A 21,953-nucleotide genomic window follows, 5' to 3' on the forward strand; every position below is an offset into this window, starting at 1 on the left:
AACTTTCACTGGAAATCATCAGTGAGTGGATTTCCATGGTAACTCCAGCTTTTTAATTGGGAGATCAATGTTGGCTGCTGAAGAATGCAGAAAAAGTATACAAGTTTGATGTCAAGGAGTTCGACAGAAAATTTGGAAATATTTAAAAAGGTAGACAGTATGAAAAAAGGTGTATATTTAGGTGGAATGTAGGTATAAAACTGAATACTCCATTTACTTCTCAGCTTTTTTTTTGGGGTGGGGATGAGTATAGAAATAAATGAAATAAGGTGACACTATGAGACGATTGTAATAAACAACTAATTTGTTTTTTATGTCACCATTAATATTGTACTTGTTTCATTTATTAATTCATGTTATATCATTGTACATCGCCTAGCAATTTATATAGGCGATTCATCAAGAATAAATAAACTTGAAACTTGAACATCCTTCAGAGAAAAAAACCCCCAACTAAGAACCTTAATGTGCTGATGTAGGGAAAGGGGATAGGATTTGATATACCACCTTTCTGTGGATACAACTAGATCAGTTTACATCTTATGTACTAGCAACCTCGATTTTCAAATGTGAGGCTTGCCATTTTTGGGTGAAATAGCACTTTAGAACTATTAAATGAAGAAAATCCGTTGCCTCTTTAGATCATTCTAAAGAGCCTGCCGAAAAGTACAAAGACACTGTGGCATGTTCTTTGGAAGAAAAACATATTTATTGCATAAAGGGATCACTCTTTAAAAAAACCTGAGACAAAGATGTCTTAAGTATTTATGCAAGTACATATCTGAAAGGTGCTTTAATAATACTCAGAGACAGAACCTGTAAGAAAACAGGAATTGTTGTAACTGTAAGGAAAAGAACACCCTATAGCTCTCCAGCTACTTTCTCATGCAAATTGCCTCAAATGAGGGATGGAGGTTCATTTTGGTATCATGCTATTCCTGCAGCAGCTGGTTCCTGCCAGTACAGGCTATCAATACACTTTAAAATGGCTTCTTTATGGGTATTTTTGACTCCCCCCTTAAATTTCTTATATTTGATGGCAGGACTGTACCATGCTACAGTTGTGCTCTATGTAAATTGCCTACTTGTGCAGTAAAAATAATGGAATATATATATAAAACTTTTTAAATATATAAATAATTTTGATCATTTCGATATTGACATAGGGCGCCCGTTACAGATCTAGGATTTTTAATGTATTTATTTAAGCATTTATATACCACTTATAGTCTAAGTGGTTTACATTCAGGTACTCCAAGCATTTTCCCTATTTTATTATACTGTCTAAATCCCCCCCAACAGATTTAAAACTGACGAGGAGCAATAAAAAAGTTAACAAACTGATTGTGAAAAACACACTGTCCTATTTTATAAAGAAATTAACCCAAAACAGGACATCAGCACAGCATTAAACGAGTGGAAATACTTAAGGTTTGGTCTATAAAATATGTAAGGGGGATGAGGGAATAAACACTTGCAAAAGTTATCTTCCAAGCACACTTTCTTTTTTTTTTTTTTATTTCGAGAAAACCCGCTGCATGGGGGAGGGGGGGGGTGTGCCTCTGGTGCCCACAGACGACTCTTAAACTCAGGCTTTCACTCATATTCTTATGTGTTCAATGTTCTTTTTATTGGTTTTATAGGAGTAGCAATAAAAGATATACAGAACATTTTCTTGTAGAGTCTTTATTGTACCCTGTCAAGTGGCGAGGAAATGAAATAATATGATCTCTTGCGCAGCTGTGACCCACTTTCCTCCTCACGCTCGGCACAGTCTCTGTGCGAGAAAGTCTCGAGACGCAGCGCCGGCCTGACCACGCCCCCTCCCTCCCGCCGAAAGCATCAGTCCCTGGGCGCCCCTGGGCCAACAGCGCACGAAGGCCCGGCTCGGCTCGGCTCGCGCCTCTCCTCGCCCGCGCGGTTGCCAAGCGCGTACGGAGACGCAGACGGCGAGCCCTGCACAGCAGAGCCTCTCTCTCGCTCTTCACTACCGGGTCAGGCTTGGGGGCGCGGAGCAAAGCAGCCAGTCCCCCCTTCCCCACCCGCCCCCTCCCCCTACAGGACGCACGCACGCATGCAAGCGCCGCTCCAGCTGCTGCAGTTCCCACATGGGGAGCTACTAACGACGTCTTACGTACAGCCCATCACCCTCACATGCAGTGTCTCTCTCTCTCTCACACACACACACATTTTTTTTTTAAATGCATTGCACAGCCAGACACCCACTTCAGCCTCTGAGAGACAGACTGACCCCGGAGCGTCCAGCTGCGGCGACTTCAGCCCTGCCCCCGACCCTTCTCGCTCGGGGTGCTGCTGCAAGCCTCGGCACTCCACGGGCTCACGTCGGCGGCAACGGCAGCCCGGCCCCCTCCTCGCAGCCCCACGGCGATGTCCAAGAGCCTGAAGAAGAAAGCCCACTGGACGAGCAGAGTCCACGAGAGCGCCGTTGACAGGGACGCCGAAGGGCAGCTGGGCTTCGAGCTGAGAGGGGGCGCCGAGAATGGCCAGTTCCCCTACCTGGGGGAGGTGAGAGCCGGCAAGGTGGCCTATCAGAGCGGCAAGCTAGTGCCCGAGGAGCTGCTGCTCGAGGTGAACGAGACCCCCGTGGCCGGGCTCACCACCCGGGACGTGCTGGCCGTGATCAAGCACTGCAAGGATCCCATCAGGTTCAAATGTGTCAAACAAGGTAAGGCGCAGTTTTGCGTTGCTTTTTTGTTCTTGGGAGGTAGCTGAGAAGTAACTTTGGGGGTGGGGGTTCTTTGGCTCTCCTAAGACTGCACTAGTTTTTCTTTGGAGGGACTTTTAGGCAGGGATGGGGGGGAGGAGGAGGGGAATTTAATGTGCGTCAGTGAAAGGATTTGCACTTGGGGGGGGGGGGGAGGCTGCTAACGGTGTGCAAAGAACTGACACTTTCGGGATAGGCGCGACTGGACGTGTGCTAGGGGGTAGGGCAGAGCCTCTCTCTCTGCCCCGCTCAGCGAGTGCAGGATGGCGCAGGGCTGGGCGTGGAAAGAAACCCAACCCATCAGATGACAAATCTCAACAGCTACTCCGTAACTTTTCTTAAAGGATGCGGTTGCATGTGGAGCCGGTCTGCATTGCTTAAAGAGAAGTGTACAATAACGCTGTAGGGAGGGACAAAAACTTCCGGACCCCTGCAGCTTTCAATGAAATGGAAGAGAAACGTTAGCTTCTTATTTTCGTTTGGCAGAATAACTGAACTTAGTTTCGTTTGGTGCAGACAAAGTCACGGGGGTGTGCCTCCTTTGCCCTGAGCAGCATCAGCCCAGCAGTGGTGGTCAAGTTCAATGACAGGTTTCCAAAAGGCCATATAATACAGGTTGCAAGATTCCACAGGGCTCCTCTTGTAAGGCTCTAGTCTAAACTGTGAATCACGAGCAGGGGTGCCCACACTTTTTGACTCGTGAGCTACTTTTAAAATGACCAAGTCAAAATGATCTACCAACAATAAAATAAAATAAAAAAACACAACGCACACTGTACGCATAGAATTGTTAATTATCATTCCTATTCCGGGGTTTTTTCAAAGAGGTCAAAGCAGATGACTCTATGCACTGTCACCTCAGTAACAACCATACAAAAATAGACAAATACCCACCCCCTCCCTTTTTACTAAACCACAATAGCATTTTTTAGCGCAGGGAGCTGCGCTGAATGTCCAGCGCTGCTCTCGACGCTCATATGCTCCCTGCGCTAAAAACCACTATTGCGGTTTAGTAAAAGGGGACCATATTGTAAAATATAGACAGCAGATATAAATTCAGACACATTTTGATCACTAAATTTAAAATAAAATAATTTTTCCTACCTTGTCTCTGGTTGCACTTTCTTCTTCTGACTGTGCATCCAATCTTTCTTTCAGCCTGTATGCTTCCTCTCCTCCAAACCTCATTCCCTCCCCCAACTTTTTCTTCCTCTCTCCCTGCCCTTTCTTTCTTTCTCTCTTCATGCCCCCTTTCTTTTTTTCCTGTTTCTCTTCTTTCCTTCTGTCTCCCTGCCTGCGCCCCTTTCTTTCTTTCTCCCTGCCCTTCCCCAAGCCACTGCCGCTGCCATCGGGGAACAGGACCCAAACGACACCATTGGATAACAGGCCTCAAAGCCGACGCCGCCCCATGCTCTCTCTGCTTCGGGCCCATCAATCTTCTTCTCCCCGACTTCAATTCTGCCGTTGGAGAGGAAGTTCCGCCCAGCCACGCAGCGATTGGTTGGACCAAACTTCCTCTCCGACGACAGAATTGATGTCGGGGAGAGGAAGATCGATCGGCCCGATAGAACGCCAAGGCAAAGAGGGTCCTGGATGATCGACTCACTTTGCCTTGGCGAGCTACCGGTCGATCGCGATCGACCTATTGGGCACCCCTGATCAAGAGCAACACAAAAGAGAACAGTGATCTGCGGTGCGGTCTCATGACCTTATGTACTGTCCTGTGAGCTCCCCCGGCTTGGCGTGATGTAATTTTGCATAGGAAAACGGGGGAGGTACAGGGTTTTTAAGGAACTTGGATGTGCAACCAGACATTCTGCCCCAGAAAAGTGCAGCTCATGCCAAGCATGCAGATTTATGTTTCCTGAGATGGAAAAAGGAGAGAGAGGACTGTATTTCTGCGGACTCTGCATGTTTTTAAGCAATGGGTACTCTAGGGCAGGGGTAGGCAATTCCAGTCCTCGAGAGCCAGAGCTAGGCAAGGTTTTCAGGATATCCACAATAAATACGCATGAGATAGATTTGCATGTCAAGGAGGCAGTGCATGCAAATCCGTCTCATACATATTCATTGTGGATATCCTGAAAATCTGACCTGGCTCTGGCTCTCGAGGACCGGAATTGCCTACCCCTGCTCTAGGGTGAGGATGGTGACAAATTTTTGTTTTGGCACATGGCGTGAGGCATGGTTACTGTTGAGGTCAGGGGAGAAGGGTTACTGAGGTAGAATGTTTTAGCCATGTTAGTGCAATCCAGGCAGGAATTCCACAGTTGACTGTTGCAGTCTTCGGACATAATGGATACATGTGTGGTGTCTGAATTACTGCTTATGCCAGGGATCTCAAAGTCCCTCCTTGAGGGCCGCAATCCAGTTGGGTTTTCAGGATTTCCCCAATGAATATGCATTGAAAGCAGTGCATGGACATAGATCTCATGCATATTCATTGGGGGAAATCCTGAAAACCCGACTGGATTGCAGCCCTCAAGGAGGGACTTTGAGACCCCTGGCTTATACTCATTTACTATTTCGTGCTATTCAAGTTACTTCAAAACCTGTTGCTACGTTTGCAGATTCGTAAAATATTAACTTTTGCTCAAAATTGGAAGCCACTGGTTTGCAGCGGCATACATTAAGGGCTCCTTTTACGAAGCCGCGTTAGCGGTTTAACGCGCGTAATAGAGCGCGCTAATTTGCCGGCCGCACTAGCCGCTACCGCCTCCTCTTGAGCAGGCGGTAGTTTTTCGGCTAGCGCGGGGGTTAGCGCGCGCTAAAAAGTTGCGTGCAATAAAGCCGCCAACGCAGCTTCGTAAAAGGAAGCCCTAAATATATATGGAGTATAAGAATTTTTAATGTCATTGTTTCGTTAAGGGTTCCTTTTACTAAGGTGCGCTAAAGATTAGCACGCGCTAAATGCTAATAAGGGCCCATAGAATAATCTTTAGTGCATTCTAAATCGGTTAGCACACCTTAGTTAAAGATCCCTATGTTTGGTTTAGCATGGTGAACCTCTTCTGACTTGAATGTTGTCTTTGAAAAATGGGAAACCTTCATTTGGGAGTTTGTGAAAAATGTAGCAGAAACATCCCCCCTCCCAAAAAAAACCCAGCTTTATTGAGCTTCCACCGATGACGCCCGACATTTAAAACCACGGCAACTAAACTGTTCACGGCAGGGAGATCCCTTGCTGCCGTCAGTTCAGCGCCTGTAATATGAGCGCCAATTAGAGCGGTGGTTAGGCGGATTAAGGCGATTTTTGTATAGGGCCCCCATGTGCGATTCTCAAAAGCTGCTTAGGCAGCTTCTGAGAACGGGCACCCTATACTCAATCTGGGCCAGATTTTATAAAACACAGGCGCCCATTATAGAATTGTGCTTAGGTGACGTTCAGTATCCTAAAATTTAGGCGTCGTCCAATTTATGCCGGATTTTCCTACGCCTAAAGTTGGTCGCCAGTATCAAAGCCTAACAGCACCTGATTCACGAAGAGGCGCAACTTGAAAACACACCCATGGTCTGCCATGCACGATTTTTAGTGTAGGCGCTTTGGGCTAGGCACCTACTTTTTATAGAATTGGGTTTTTTTGAGTTACAGTTGGCGCCTATCTTTCCAATTAAGTGCAAATAAAGCTGATTGTGAGGTGTTGAGTGCTAGTATAGTCACTGATTAAGCCTATTGCTGAATTAAATTGGGCGTCCATATCGGTGCCTAACGTTAGGCAGACTTTCTAGAATCTGGGCCTAACTGGTTGGCGCAGGACGGCCCACTCTCTGCCTCCTTAAAAAAAAAATCTAGAAAAATTATTTAGCACAAGGTTTACTGTGATCAGATTTCACAGTTACCGCAGGACTCTTGACTGTGTTCCAAGGTGCTCCATTTTTGGGGGCGGGGTTTGTTAGCTGTGTGGAGAAGTAGCCTAGTGGTTAATGCAGCAGCTTGAGGAACTGGATTTGATTCCCACTGCAGCTCCTTGTGACTCTTGGCAAGTTACTTATCTCCCCCCCACCTCCATATTTTACAAAACTGTAGGGTGGTTTTTAGCGCTGGCCCTGGTGGTATTAGCTCTGATGCTCACGGCCGGCAGTAAAAACCGCGCTACAGTTTTGTGAAAGGGGGAGCGGGTTGTTAATTTCTCCAGGTACAAAATACGTACTTGTATACTTGAATAATATGTAAACTTCTTTGACCCCCACCAAGACATCGCCTGGGGTAGCACCCCCCTCTTCCCGTTGCCCCTTACTACGTCACTATCTGTAACTATGGCAAATTGTAACCTGTAAACTCTATACTATGTATATTGGTATTAGATCCCTAGTATGTGTCGAATTAGGATAAAGCTAGTATCAAAAAATCTTATACTATAGCTATGGCAAATTGTAACCTGTTAACTGTATATTATGTATGTCCACCTATAACCCATTCTGAGCTCTTTGGCAGAGAATGGGATAGAGAACGAAATAAATAAATAAATAAAATTGTGACCACCGAAAGTATCAAGTCCTATTCCCTTAATAAAAGGAATCCTTAATTAGTAATTTAAAATATCTTTTGAACAAGCACTTTTTTGTTTTAACCTTGACTTTATTTAGAGACGTTTGAATCTGATGTCCTTCCTTGTGATGCTCCTTGGAGAATGACACGGAGACAAATTTTTCCCCGTCCCCGCGGGAACTCATTTTTCCGTCCCGTCCCTGCCCCATTCCTGCAAGCTCTGTCCTCATCTGCACAAGCCTCAATCACTTTAAAATCATAAGTAGCAACATTCTAGAGCTCAGACTGTGATGTCATAATGCCTCATTCCACCAATGCCTAAGCTCCGTCCTCATCTGCACAAGCCTCAAACACTTTAAAATCATAAGTAGCAACATTCTAGAGCTCAGACTGTGATGTCATAATGCCTCATTCCACCAATGCCTAAGCTCCGTCCTCATCTGCACAAGCCTCAAACACTTTAAAATCATAAGTAGCAACATTCTAGAGCTCAGACTGTGATGTCATAATGCCTCATTCCACCAATGCCTAAGCTCTGTCCTCATCTGCACAAGCCTCAAACACTTTAAAATCCTAAGTAGCAACATTCTAGAGCTCAGATTGTGATGTCATCATGCCTCATTCCACCAGTGCCTAAGCTCTGTCCTCATCTGCGCAAGCCTCAATCACTTTAAAATCATAAGTGTTCGAGGCTTGTGCATTTAAGGCAGAGCTTACAGGAATGGGGCAGGGACAGGGACAAAACTCGCTTGGACGGGGAAATTGAGTTCCTGAAGGGACGGGGACACATTTGTCCCCGTGTCATTCTCTAATGCTCCTTCCCTCTTCCCCCCCCTGTGCTCTCACATTATCTTTGATTCTGTGCATGTCCTGACGCTTCATTTCTGTCGTTGCAGTGAGTCTTAGTTGGGCTCCTCGGACACTATACTTCAGAGCTAATTGTCTTTCAGATGAAGTGGAGTTACAACAGCATATTATCTTGTTTGTATTTTGAGACCTGTTAGTTGGCTGAGATCTGGTGGGTTTTTCTGTGCTTGTTGCGTTCAGATGCCGGTTCTGCGTTGGAGGTACCTTTGGCTTTATAGAGCTGAACTCCTTGTAAGGCTGCAACGCTGCGTTTCTGTCAGTAGCATTTTGTCCACTGCTACCATATGGGCACTACTGGGCTCTTAGAAATTTCAGAGATAGCTTTGGATATGAGCACCATGGTTTCTGCTGCTTTTTTTGAGTCTTTCAAAAGTGACCATCTCTGGGAATAGGTAACTTAAGGACTCCTTTTACTAAACCGTAGAAGAGCTTTTTACTGTGGGCTGGTGAGGTAAATGCTCTGGTGCTCATTCAATTCCTATGAGTGTCGAAGCATTTATCTCGCCAGCCTCTACCGCAGTTTAGTAAAAGCCAGCGTAAAGTAGCAAATCCAAAAAGGGGATGGGAATTTTGTATACTGCATTTTTTTCTGTGTGGTTTCCACATTAACCTTCATTGTTCTTACGAGCGTCGGGAGCAGCATTCAGCGCTGCTCCCTGAGCTAAAAACCGCTATCACGGTTTGGTAAAAGGGGGAAGGGGGTAAAGTGGTTTACGTGTTTTAGACAGGTACATATTATGTACCTAGGGCAATGAAGTGCTTAGTGACTTGCCCAGAGTGTAATGGGGATGGAACTTGCAACCTCGGAATGCTGAGGCAGCCGCTCTAACCACTAGGCCACTCCACCACTCCTCGTTGAGAATGGCCAATATTTTTATGTCGTGGGTTCATAAGCAGTTTGCGAAGTTACAAGTATGAACTGCTTTAACTATTTTTTTTTTCACATAAAAGGATAGTGTTTAGACTGTTGTATTACAAATTGTTTGCTCTAACAGAATTCGTTAAAACCTCATTTTTTTATTTTTATTTTTTATTTCTGGTGACTTTAGTCACCTTTTCCTAAGAAGGTCACAAATAAGAAGAAACTGGTTGGGCCTTAGAGGACTTGGCTATCTTAACCTGGCATTAAATACATCACCTAACTTAGCACCTGGCTTCCGGTGGACCAAGAACTAGATAGACATTACCACGGGATGCTGAAAACTTCTCAGCCTAACCAATCAATGTCCTAAATTCTGAGTCTTATTTTGCAACTGTAGCTGAAAAGAGTGTTTAAGTGCCAGTTTGCAGAAACAAAATTCTATCCCCCTCTTTACTAAGGCACGCTGTTTTAGTGCACGCTATATGCTAACGTGTCCATAGAATATAATGGACGCGTTAGTGTTTAGCATACGCACTAGCGTGCCTTAATAAAAGGACCCTTTTTTTATTGTTTAAGATCATTAATTGAACCATATCCATGTCATTCTCTTCTTGGTTGGGCTGAGAACTATTCAGCACCCCTTCGTAGTGTGAAGAGTTGCAGTCTCTGGTTATCAGAGCTGAGATTGTGATGTCAGAATGCCTCATTCCACCAATAAGAGCCAGCCTCATCAGTGATGTCACAATGGCTTGATTGTCCTATACTTGACTCATTTTTATTACATGGGTGGAGGGGGGTGGGGTGGGGGAGGGGATGATAACAAGTTCTCAGCCCAACCAGTCAACTTCCTAAATTCTAAGCATTATTTTGCCAGTGTAGCTGTAAAGATTATCTTGTTTCATTAAGTGTCAATTTGCAGAAACTAAATTCTATGTTTTGACATTGTTTCAGATTATTGATTGAATCATATCCACGTCATTCTCTTCTTGGTTGGGCTGAGAACATTTCAGTACTCCCTCCTACATTGTTCCTCAAAGGAGGAAGGGATGGGCGGGATATCCTAGGGCAGTGTGTCTGGTGGCTAACTTCCCAGAAATGCTTCTTCAGCTTCTGCCAACTTTCAACAATAATAAAAAAATTTCTTATGTAAATTTGGTTAGATAAAGTCACAATTTATTGAACCAGCTCATAAACTAACAAGTGGAAGCATGTATGTTACAATATTCCAAGTGACAATGCCTTTGTCATGAGAATGATGTTTATTATCTTGTCTGCTCTCAGCATACATAACACTTAGTCCACCTTCTACTTTAAGTAGTGCTCTGTGTAAGGAATTCACTTCACTTTGCAATCAAAGAAGTTCCTCTCTCTTTCTCCCACCAGACTTTGTGCCACCCGTATTTTGTTGTAAGGTCTCTTTTTTTTCAATGTTAATCCTCTGATCTCTGCAATATCCTTGACTGAAAACCCCTTAGTCCAAGGGTCCTCAAATCTAGAGAATGACACGGTGACAAAATTCATCACCGTTCCTGTCCCCGCGGATAACCGCGGGAAATAATCCCATGTCATTTTCTAGTGACTATTTCAACCTTGGTCCTTCTACACCGGCATTCTTCAAAGCAAAGCTTGAGGGTCAGAGGTTGTGGCCATTCATACTCTGATTCTTATGTGAGCCAAGGATAATGAAGCCATTGTGACATCACTGATGTGATTGGCTCTTAGGCACTGGTGGGATGAGGCATTATGACATCACAATATCTGCTCTGCATACCAGAGATTGTCATTCTGTAGTGTCTATTTCAACCTCGGTCCTTCTACACCAGCATTCTTCAAAGCAAAGCTTGAGGGTCAGTGGTTGTGGCCATTCATACTCTGATTCTTCCCTCTCTCCTTAAAGAATGACATGAAGATGGTTTCCCGTGGTTATCCGCGGGGACGGGGACGGTGATGAATTTTGTCACCGTGTCATTCTCTACTCAAATCCAGTCCTCAAGGTCTGCAGCCCTGCCTAGTGTACAGGATTTCCACAATGAATATGTATAAGATTTATTTACAGATACAAAGGGAACGACTGTGGAACTGATTAACTTGATCCAGACTTTATTCAGAAGTTTATGATATACAAGGTGCAGTCCCAAGAACAATACAAAAATACACAGTCGATCAATTGTGATATAAACCCGACACGGCCCGTGTTTTGGTCAGAAATGACCGACCACCTTATAGGGTCCGGTGCCCTATAAGCCACAAGGGATGACATGCAAATGAGCAATACAAGATGCTGTGTTTTGGTGAGCGTTGCTGATTAAGTGTGAACATAAGAACTGCCATCTCCGGATCAGACCCTGGGTCCATCAAGACTGGTGATCCGCTCCCGCGGAGGCCCGGCCAGGTCAGGTGTAACCTGGCAAAAACTTAGTCACCCGTATCCCTCTACGCGCCTTTCGAGGAGATGTGCATCTAACTTGCCCTTAAATCCTAGAGCGGTGGGTTCCGCAGTAATCTCCGCCGGGAGAGCGTTCCAGATGTCTACCACTCGCTGTGTGAAGCAGAACTTCCTGGCATTTGTCCTGGGCTTGTCCCCCCTCATCTTCAGTCCATGACCTCTTGTCCAAGTCACATTTGACATCGTAAATAACTTTTTGTCCTGCTCTATCTTGTCGATTCCTTGTATTATTTTAAAAGTCTCAATCGGATCCCCTCGCAGTCTCCTCTTCTCAAAGGAGAACAGTCCTAGTTTTCTAAGTCGTTCTTTGTAGTTCAGGTTCTCCGTACCTTTTACCAGCTTCGTTGCTTGCCTCTGCACCCTCTCGAGCAGTTTTATATCCTTCTTTAGATAGGGAGACCAGTGTTGGACACAGTATTCCAAGTGCGGTCTGACCATTGCTCTATAAAGCGGCATTATGACCCTCTCCGATCTACTTGTGATTCCCTTCTTTATCATGCCCAACATTCTATTTGCTTTCTTTGCCGCCGCCGCGCATTGTGCTGAGGGTTTCAGGGTCCTATCTATCAGTACCCCCAGGTCTTTTTCTTGTTCACTCTTACCCAGAGTTGCACCAGACATGCTGTACTCGTGCTCCTTGTTCTTTCTGCCTAAATGCATTACCTTACATTTTTCCACATTAAACTTCATCTGCCATGTCTCTGCCCATCTCTCTCACTGGCTCAAGTCTCTCTGTAGTTCCTCGCTGTCCTTTTGTGATCCGATTGTCCGACATAGCTTTGTGTCGTCTGCAAACTTGATGATTTCACTGGACGTTCCTTCTTCTAGGTTGCCTAGTCCGCAGTAAGAAAAAGATCTATTTACCTTCACTGCTTTCATTGCGTGCAAATAGATCATTGTGGAAAATCCTGAAAACCAGGCTGGGCTGTGGACCTTTTTGAGGACTGGATTTTGAGGACCCCAGCCTTCGGGTCTTAGCTATTGACTCTGTGCCCACACATGAACCACTAAGACGGTGATCCGACATCCAGTAATGACATTTCCCAGACCCTCATTTGCTTTCTTAATAGGCATGCTCTGACTCCACTGCTGTATGGCGGATGACCCAGTGCTTATTGAGTTCAACTTTCTAAAAGCATTGAATGCCTTAATAGCAGCTGCTTATGCATATGATTAAAATAAAAAGAGACCAAGAAGAGAATCAAGGAGCCTAATCTGCCATGAAGTAAGCAGTATACACTTTGGGCTCCTTTTACAAAGGTACGCTTAGCGCATGCTAAAATGCCGCACGCGCTAGCCGCTACCGCCTCCTTTTAAGCAGGTGGTAATATTTTGGCTAGCGTGCACTAAAAATGTCTAGCACACCTTTTGTAAAAGGAGCCTTTTTTTCTAGTTACAGTATATGTACGTTGTAAGGTCTGGGTCCCCACCTCTGAGGTATCTAGAGGTCAGCATAATGTTCCAAAATGCAAAATGATTGCTTGGGAAATGAAACAAAAGAAGACCTGTTGAAAGGTCACTTGGACACACAAAGTCAGAGGCGTGAAGAAAGTACAAGAGATTTATTACGGTATACCGGACTCTAGTGCAGTTAAGAGCCTGCCTACTAGAGTGTCAGAAACAGGAAATACACGGACTTTTATGCTCTTTTTGCAAACTAATATATGCAAAAACTACAATTTTCATTTGTTACTTCTATAACTTTTCTACAATTATTATTGGTCCTAAGCTCACACTAGCAGGTCACTTATCTAACTCTTACAGGTCTAAATGTTAAATGTACAGAAGGGCAGGGTACATCATGGCTCAAACTCTTATCTATTTAGCTTACAATGTGGTAAGGTAGGGACATACATTTTAGGCAGATGAAGTCAATAGATTGTACACTTTCTTCAGCTATGTAGACCAGAGCAATATTTTAAACAACAGTTAACCATTTCATGACCCTACACTGTGAGATGTATAGGCATACATCAAACTGGTTCTTGGATCCAGTGCTTGCAGATTATGTTTGATATACAGTACTCCCCCCGATATTCGCGGGGGTTCCGTTTCAGGAACCCTCGCGAATCTCGAAAAACCGCGAATACGGTTTTTCATGGGGGGAGCCTGAGGAGGGAAGCAGGAGAGCAGCCTGAGCGTTGCGAGTGGAGGAAACCACTCGCGGTATGCTCCGACCGCCTCTTCCTTGCACTAAGTCGGGCCTTATCCAATCGGGAGCTGCGTGTCAAAGCAGCTCCTGATTGGATAAGGCCCGACTTGGTGCAGGAAGAGGCGGTCGAAGCGTACCGCGAGTGGTTTCCTGCGCTCGCTGCTCTCTCCTGCCTCTCCTTGTCGGCGGTTCGCGGTCGGAAAATACCGCGAATGACCGGGACCGCGAACCGCCGACCGTGAACGACCAGGGGGAAACACTGTATATTCATTAGGGATACTCTGAAAATCAGACTGGCTGGTGGGAGGGGGCTTCATTCAGTTTTGGTGCGTGAAGGCTTAGGGGTCTAGGGGTGGTAATCAAAAGATCTAGGGCTCCTTTTACAAAGGTGCGCTAGCGTTTTTTAGCGCACGCACCGGATTAGCACGCGCTATAGCATGCATTACCCGAAAAACTACCACCTGCTCAAGAGGAGGCAGTAGCAGCTAGCGTGTGCGGCATTCCACGCGTTAAGGTCCTAACGCACCTTTGTAAACGGAGCCAGTAAAGTTTGCACCGATAATCAAAGCTCTTTGATCATTGTTAAGGAGAAAAATTATCTTAAGAGATTTGCATGTTGTTTATGATTGAAAGGTTACCCACAGAGAAACGACACACAGGTTTGAATGATCAGCCAGTGCATATTTCGTAGAGAATGACACGGTGACAAAATTCATCACCGTTCCTGTCCCCGTGGACAACTGCAGGAAATAATCCCATGTCATTTTTTAGTGTCTATTTCAACCTCAGTCCTGCTACACCAGCATTCTTCAAAGCAAAGTGGTTGTGCCCAATTATACTCTGATTCTTCCCTCTCTCCTTAAAGAATGACATGAAGATGGTTTCCCGCAGTTATCCGCGGGGACGGGAACGGTGATGAATTTTGTCACCGTGTCATTTTCTAATATTTCTCATCTTCTTACAGATGTGTATTTGTTAGTGTACGTTCATTTTGTTAGGATGCCTTAAAAATTTGGCATCAAAATTCATTGATTTTGTTTTATTTGTATGGATTGCTTCTCTGGCGCCATTTGAAGTATTTAAGAAGTATTACAATAAACTTTGACATCAAGAACCTCGCATCCACAGTCTTGGTTTTTTTGTTTTGGGCCTTCAAATTGTTTTAATGTGCATTAGCTATGAATTAATGTGCATTAAGTTGATAAGCTCATACAAGAGAACGTTTGAAAATGCATTAAAACCATTAAAAAAAAAAAAAAATTAAAATGACTATGTGAAACAAACTGGAAAAGTATCCCAAACCACTAATGAACTACAAATCATTGCCCTATGCCTTTGCCTCCTGCCACACCTGGGAATGCCTCCAGACTTTATAGATTGCACTACACTTCCCCCTCCCTATTCGCGGTTTCGGTGTTCGCAGGTTTCTACTATTCATTAATTTTTTTTTTCCTGCCCCCCCCTCCCCTAGAAAATCGCTCAGAGGAAGCCCGCATCGACCATAACCGGCCCCGGGACTTGGATTGGGGCAAGGAGGAGGGGCGATTGGAGGGAGGGGGGCGATTGGAGGCGAGCAGCCACCCCGGGAGCACAGCCCTCAGCCGTGGACGCAGCTCTGGTGGCAACTTCATGCACGGACCTTACTTGGTGGTCTAGCGGTGACACGGGACAGGAGTGATCTTCCTACACTCCTGCCCCGTGCGGAGCCGTGCTGCGAGTTCCTGTGGTCTCATGAGACTACAACGGTAACTCCCGTTGTAGTCTCGTTAGACCATTGGAACTCAAAGAACAGCTCCTGCCCTGCGTCACTGCTAAACCACCAGGTAAAGTCTGGGGATGGGTTAGAGTCGGCCCAAAAGTTATTTGCAAATTTTCCTTATTCGCGGGTCGGCTCTGCCCCTAACCCCTGCGAATATGGAGGGGGAGGGGAATATATTAAACAATGCCCATACTTCTACAAGTGAACAAACTGAGCAATATGTAATGTTGTCAATTCTTTGGGCACAGTGCATTTTTTTCTAACACATGGAAAGGGCTCTGAAATCCGGGGAAAGGTGAAGTAAGCAGTTCTGCAACAACAGAAAAATACTTTTCCCAAACATAACCATGGAGATCAAATTAAAAGCACTGGATTATAAGTTCTACCAAATTTATACATCATACCCCACTTAATTTGAGACATATCTCCCCCCTCCCCCAAATAAAAGCAAACTTTTGAAGGGGTTGACCCCCCCCCTTCTCATCCTTCTTACTCCCTGTTGAGACAACCCTGAGCATACACCATGGGGGATATTCCCTGATTTTCTCTGCCAAGTGTTCTCATGAATGATTGCATTTCTAAGTCCTCTTAAGTGTAGATGTTTTATGGACCTTCACTCCAATGATGCAGTACAGCCTGTCATTGATAATTTATTTTTTGGTTTATTTTTTTTTTGTTTATTTATTTATTTATTTTTTGGTTTATTTTTTTCCTGGAACTCACTGTTGATTTTGATTGACTGTAAGGCGTACTTTTTAATTATTTTTACCTTTTGAAACCTTTTCAATCAGTTACCAAGTTTTTGGCTCCTTTGTTCCTTCTTGTAAGGCTGTCATCGTAACTGCTCCTATATGAAAAGAATGAGAGCTAAACTCATTCAAATCACCCTTTAGGTACTTCATTATCACCCGTAATATTTTTGAAAATTGATTTTAAGTCATCGAAAGGCTGTTCTTTTGTCTGAAAATTTGTCTCGTTCTGCTCCGTTGTCGGTAGTATATTTCCATTCTTACCAAGATAATGCCAAGCTCATTTACCTCCATCGGATAAATCAATGTGCCTTACCCTAGCTTCTTTGTTTTTAGAGGGTTCCTAAGCTTAATGAACAGTAATCTCTTTCAGGCAGACAGAGATATCGGTCTCTACTTCATTTCCTTTCAATCTGTCCCCGGAAGTACTAAGAGAACAGCAATTCTAGCTTTCTCAGAGCTATGAATGGGATGGGGTAACGTAGTTAATATGTGCTATGGCAGAGGCAGGCAATAGAGGGTTTTCTGTATTGAGTAGAAGTTTCTTTATTCCATTTTTCCCTGTCCTGGTGAGCTCACAATCTTATCTAATGTACCTGAGGCAATGGGGGGATTAAGTGATGCCCAGGGTCACAAGGAGCAGCGTGGGTTTGAACCCACAACCTCAGGATGTTGAGGCTGTAGCTTTAACCACTGCGCCACTATATATCAGCCCAAATCAATGAATGAACGACTTATTCATTTATAAAATTCTCTGTCTGTCTACAGAGATGCTGTTCTCTTGCTTCGTGTATCCAGTTCTGGTCATTGCTTAGACTCCCATCCTTTATCCTTCCAAATAATGCCCATTCCCAACACGAAGGGCTCCTTTTACTAAGGTGCGCCAGTGTTTTTAGCGCACGCAGCAGATCAGCACGCGCTAACCCCTTGCTACGCGGCTAGAACTAACGCCAGCTCAATGCTGGCATTAGCATCTAGCACGTGCGCCATTGTAGCTCGCGCTATTCTGCACGTTAATGCCTTAAGTCTAAGACAGGAGGTTTCAACCCAGCCATCAGGGGGGGGGGGGGGGGGGAACGACACCAAGTCAGTCAGATTTTCAGGATATCCACAATGAATATGCATAAGAGAAATTTCCATGTACTACCTCCATTGTATGCAAATCTATCTCTTGGTTATGGTGTCTTTATTTGATATACTGCCTTTTCTCCAGAAATATCAAAGTGGTTTACATTATTTATTCATTCATTCAATTTTCTATACCATTCTCCCAGAACAGTTTACATGAATTTATGCAGGGTACTCAAGCATTTTTTTCCTGTCCTAGCAGGCTCATAATCTGTCTAATGTACCTGAGGCAATATGAGGATTAAGTGACGCCCAGGGTCACAAGGAACAGAGTGGGTTTGAACCCACAACCTCAGGGTGCTGAGGCTGTAACCTTAACCACTGCGCCACACTCTCCCCTACAAAATATCAGCCCAAATCAATGAACGAATGACTTATTTATTTATAAAATTCTCAGTCTGTCTATCTCCCACCCTACATTGATGAGTGGCCAGGTACTCTTAAGTATTTTCCCTATCTGTCGCAGCAGCCTATATCTTGGACAATGGAGGGTTGAGTGACTTGCCCAGGGTCACAAGGAGTGGCACTGGGCTTGAACCCACGACCTCGGGGTGCAGCTCTAACCACTAATCCACTCTTGCATGTTTGTTGTGGGTATCCTGAAAACCTGACTGGCTAGATTGCCCTCAAGGATTGGGTTGCGAACCACTGGTTTAAGGTCAGAACGCACACAGAACGCACACCTGTTCAACACCTAGAGCAGGTGGGTGCAACAAGGGATCAAACAGGGTGTAGAGAAGGGTCTTGAAATCTGAGACAATTTATTGAAACTTTCTAGCCAGAGTGAAGGCATTATGGAGGGTACTTATTGGTAATATAACTGTGTCTTGCTGTAATACGTGACGCACGCTAGCAAAGAAAAAGGAGGAAAATATACTCAAAATAATTAGAACTCTCCACCAATAAATAATTACAAAAGACACCAAAGTGCTTGTTCAGGGCGAAAGAAAAAGCCTCGGTTTGCGGTGAGTCTAATGCAATATGGGGCTCATAATCAAAAGAAAAAAAAAAAGTCCAAAAAGTGGCCTAAATCGATACTTGGACGATAAAAAAGCCAGATCGTCCAAGTACCGATAATCAAAGCTGGTTTTAGACGCATCTAAAACCAGCTTAGGCCTTTCCCCTGCCTCTAAATGCCTAGAGCGAAAAGAGGTGTTTTTAGAGGAGGGGAAAGGGCAGGAGGTGGGCCGACCTAGATTTAGTCGTACAGCAAGTATAACCAGAAACTTGAGCAGGTTGCCCAGTCGGAACTTAATACGTTTTGCCTTAAACCAAGTCAAAACAGGTATAAGTTCCGAAAAGGGGCCGCTGAGCTGGTCGTGGCTGCTGTGATCAGCTCAGCAGCCCTGGTAACCTGCCCCCCCCCCCCCCCCCCAAAAGCAACGATCATAGCAGTGGAGATGGCTCATCTTCCCTGCCGCGATTGCGATCTCCCCACTCCCAAACAGCTGCGACCCACAGCAGGAGAGATGCCCAATCTCTCTTGCCGCGATCCACCCCGCACCCCTGAACCAATACCGGCAGGAGGGAGACCAACCCGTCCTGCCAAGACGTGAGCCCTGCGACCCCCCCCCCCCTTACAAAAACGAGCATGAAGGATCCCAGGCCCTCCTGCCCACGGCGACTCCCCCCCCTTACAATATGGGCAGGAGGGATCCCAGGCCCTCCTGCCCATGACGCACCCCTACAAACCCCTGATTGGCCCCCCGCGACCCTCCCCCCCCCATCACTTACATTAGTTGGCCGGACAGATGGGTCCCAAGCCCTTCCGCTCAGCAGGCCTGCCATCCACCTACAGGAGGGCATTAGGTGCCTGGGTCAACCGGAATTGGCCTAGTTTCCCTAGGCCCCTCCTGTGGGTGGGGCCTTAGGCACAATAAGCAATCGAAGAAAGAGCAGAGCAGTCCAATGGGAGTTTAATGACAAATGTGCAAGGCAATATCAAGACTCGACTCATCCTTGCCAGCGATACAATGAAAAATCTAGGCACTACAGAGTTTGATAAAAAGTCTTCACGCCGTGTTTTAGCATTCTTTCTCTTTTAAAAAAAAACCAAAAAACTTGCCATAAATCTAACTGATTCATAGAAACCTTTTTTAGCGTCAAGATGACACAACTTTTTATCAAACTCTGTAGTGCCTAGAATTTTCATTGTATTGCCAGCAAGGATGAGTCAAGTCTTGATATTACCTTTCACGTTTTGTTATTAAATTCCTATTGGTTTGAAGACCTGGACTGCTCCTGCTCTTTCTTGGATTGCTAGTCACTAGTGGGCAGATGGTTTAGGAAAGGAGTGTGAACAGTGTGAGGGCTTCACTGATTAGTTAAAGGGCTGTGGGGAAGCAAACATGGTTAAGAACCCCTGTTCTACAGTGATACAAAAACACCTCTGATGTTTTTTTGGTGGGAAGATTCAGTGCACTGAGTGAAGTGTGAGGCCTTATGGCAGTATAGAAGAATAAAGTTGTTATTATTATTATTATATTATTGCAAGGAGTTGAACAACATTGCAGACTATATCCTGACTATCTCAGAAAGATATTGAATGTTTGAGTGTTTGGATGACTACACCAAAGTATACGTGTTTAGCCATTAGCGAAGTATTTTAAACGTTGGGTTTATTCCACTATAAAGTGCAAATATTGAAGGTTTATTTAATAAAATATTGCTAGATTTTTTTTTTTTGCATAAAGTGTCTTTTTATCAACGTATCATTGCTGAGTTTGAAAACATAATATAGCTATAATACCAAGAAGTTTGTGCTCCATTAAGCAAAAATAATAGCAATTTTTTTTTTTAAATGGAGCTTTATGTAATCGGTGGCTTTGAGGTACCCCAGAATGGGCTGTAAAAATTTTTTAAAGACTATTCATTTTTTTAATTCTTTTATTTTAATTATCTTTATTGAGAAGTCAATGCAGAACACAAACAATAATGCAAGAAGATGCCATGATACTAAAAGAAAGGTAGAAATACAAACAGCAAATAGTAGGAAACAAGCAAAAGGCAACAAATCGATCCCCCACATGGTCAAGCAAGCTTTTCCAACTTTAGCTTTTTCTGGACAACCATATTGTACATGCATTGTTAAGATTTATATCCTGTCCTTCCCAAAGAGCTCAGAATGGGTTACAGTGTACATTCAGTGCTTCTTGTATGCCTCAGTGTAATTTTCTTGCAAATTAACATTATGCCAATTTGTTTCTGGCTGACAAGATAATAAAATATGAATGCATTCTCACCGAATCTTAAGGGAACCCCTAGGCTCAGCATGATCTTTCTAAAGAGGTTCAGTGTGTATCATATAACTAAGTCTTCAATACAGGACTACTGAATAAGATGCTATTCAGAGTAATGTAACCTATTACCATCAGTAGTTTCTCTGATAAAATCTATTCAAAAAGTGACTCAGTCTCTGAAAGTTGCTTAAGATATGACATAGCACCAAAGAAATTCAACTGAAACATTGGACCAATTTTACACATATATATAGAGGAGAAAAGACCTCGGATTTTCTAGCTCATTCTCAGATTGACTTATATTGATTGACTAGTTTTTTAGCCCATTAAATTAATGGATGCTAGAATAGATATGTAGACTTAAAGAAAAAGAAAGAAATGCTTCTTTCTTTTGTCTCTCTCCCTGCCTGTTGTCTGTCTGTCTTTCTGTCTCTCCCCCCTTCCCTAATGCCCCCGTCCAGCAGTAGCCCTTCTCCCTTCTTTTACCTCCCCCCCTGTCCAGCAGCACCCCTTCCCTGCTCCCCCTGTCCAGCAGTAACCCTTCTCCCTTCCTTTTACCTCCCCCCTGCCCAGCAGTACCCCTTCCCTGCTCCCCCTGTCCAGCAGTAGCCCTTCTCCCTTCTTGTTACCTCCACCCTGTCCAGGAGCACCCCTTCCCTGCTCTCCCTGTCTAGCAGTAGCCCTTCTCCCTTCCCCTTCCTTTTACCTCCCCCCTGCCCAGCAGCACCCTGTCCAGCGTTGCGGAGGGAAGGCAATCTGTAGCACACGGAGAAGTCTTCTGGTTTTCGCAGCGTCGCAGAGGGAAGGCAATGTTTAAACTGCCGCAGGCTCCAACGCTCGTTGTTGAGATAGGGAAATCGGCGCACGTTCCTTCTTCCCACTGCGCATGCAGAAACCGCTGCACAAAGCCATGCTCCTACTGCGCATGCGGCGGCACAGAAGCACGAAGATTGAAGTGCGCATGCGCGCTAAGGGTTTATTATAGCGGATGTGCGGGAGTCAAATATCGATCATGAATAATTAAAAAAAAAACAACAAACCTCCTCAAAAATCATCCTGCAGGCAAAACTATTATGTTTTTTCAAAAAGTTCTGCAAGTGCAGTTTCATCAATTCAAACATTAGAGGATGATTATCTTGATATAGAAAACTCTTCTGTTACAGTGTGATGGCAATGCAACAGTTTTCTGAGGAGGTTTTTATGACCAGTTGATTTACCCCGTCTTTTACTAAGGTGCGCTATGCTTTTTAACGCGTGATAAATAGCGCGTGCTAAACGCTAATGTGTGCATGTTATCCTATGGACACGTTAGCGGATAGCGCAAGTGTTGATTTAGCGCGCACTAAAACACTTAGCACACCTTTATTAAACGAGAGCCTTAGATTTGAACCCTATATATCAATTAATTCTATGTGACACTGGGTAGGAAAATCTGGGATACTTTTCCTTCTCCTCCCTCCCGCTATCTCTATGTGTGTGTCAGTTTGACAAATGACCCGCCCCCCCCCCCAATGGTGAGTGATTTTATAACATGTTG

General features: G+C 44.5%; 1 protein-coding gene across 6 annotated transcripts in view; it reads left to right on the forward strand.

The window, feature by feature from the left end:
- The first annotated feature begins 1,776 nt into the window (after positions 1 to 1,776).
- The window catches only part of MAGI2 (membrane associated guanylate kinase, WW and PDZ domain containing 2), a 1,098,994-nt gene continuing 1,078,817 nt past the window's right edge, over positions 1,777 to 21,953 (forward strand). For 4 of the 6 annotated variants that reach the window (XM_033957930.1, XM_033957933.1, XM_033957932.1 and 1 more), the window contains exon 1: positions 1,778 to 2,686. In XM_033957930.1, the coding sequence (XP_033813821.1) occupies positions 2,389 to 2,686 (298 nt within the window). In that variant the 5' untranslated portion in view covers positions 1,778 to 2,388. Of the gene's footprint in view, positions 2,687 to 21,953 lie in introns of all 6 variants that reach the window. The other 2 variants (XM_033957935.1, XM_033957936.1) reach the window with 1 other exon arrangement.

This window comes from Geotrypetes seraphini, chromosome 9 (assembly GCF_902459505.1).
Source record: "Geotrypetes seraphini chromosome 9, aGeoSer1.1, whole genome shotgun sequence".
NCBI lineage: Eukaryota > Metazoa > Chordata > Amphibia > Gymnophiona > Dermophiidae > Geotrypetes > Geotrypetes seraphini.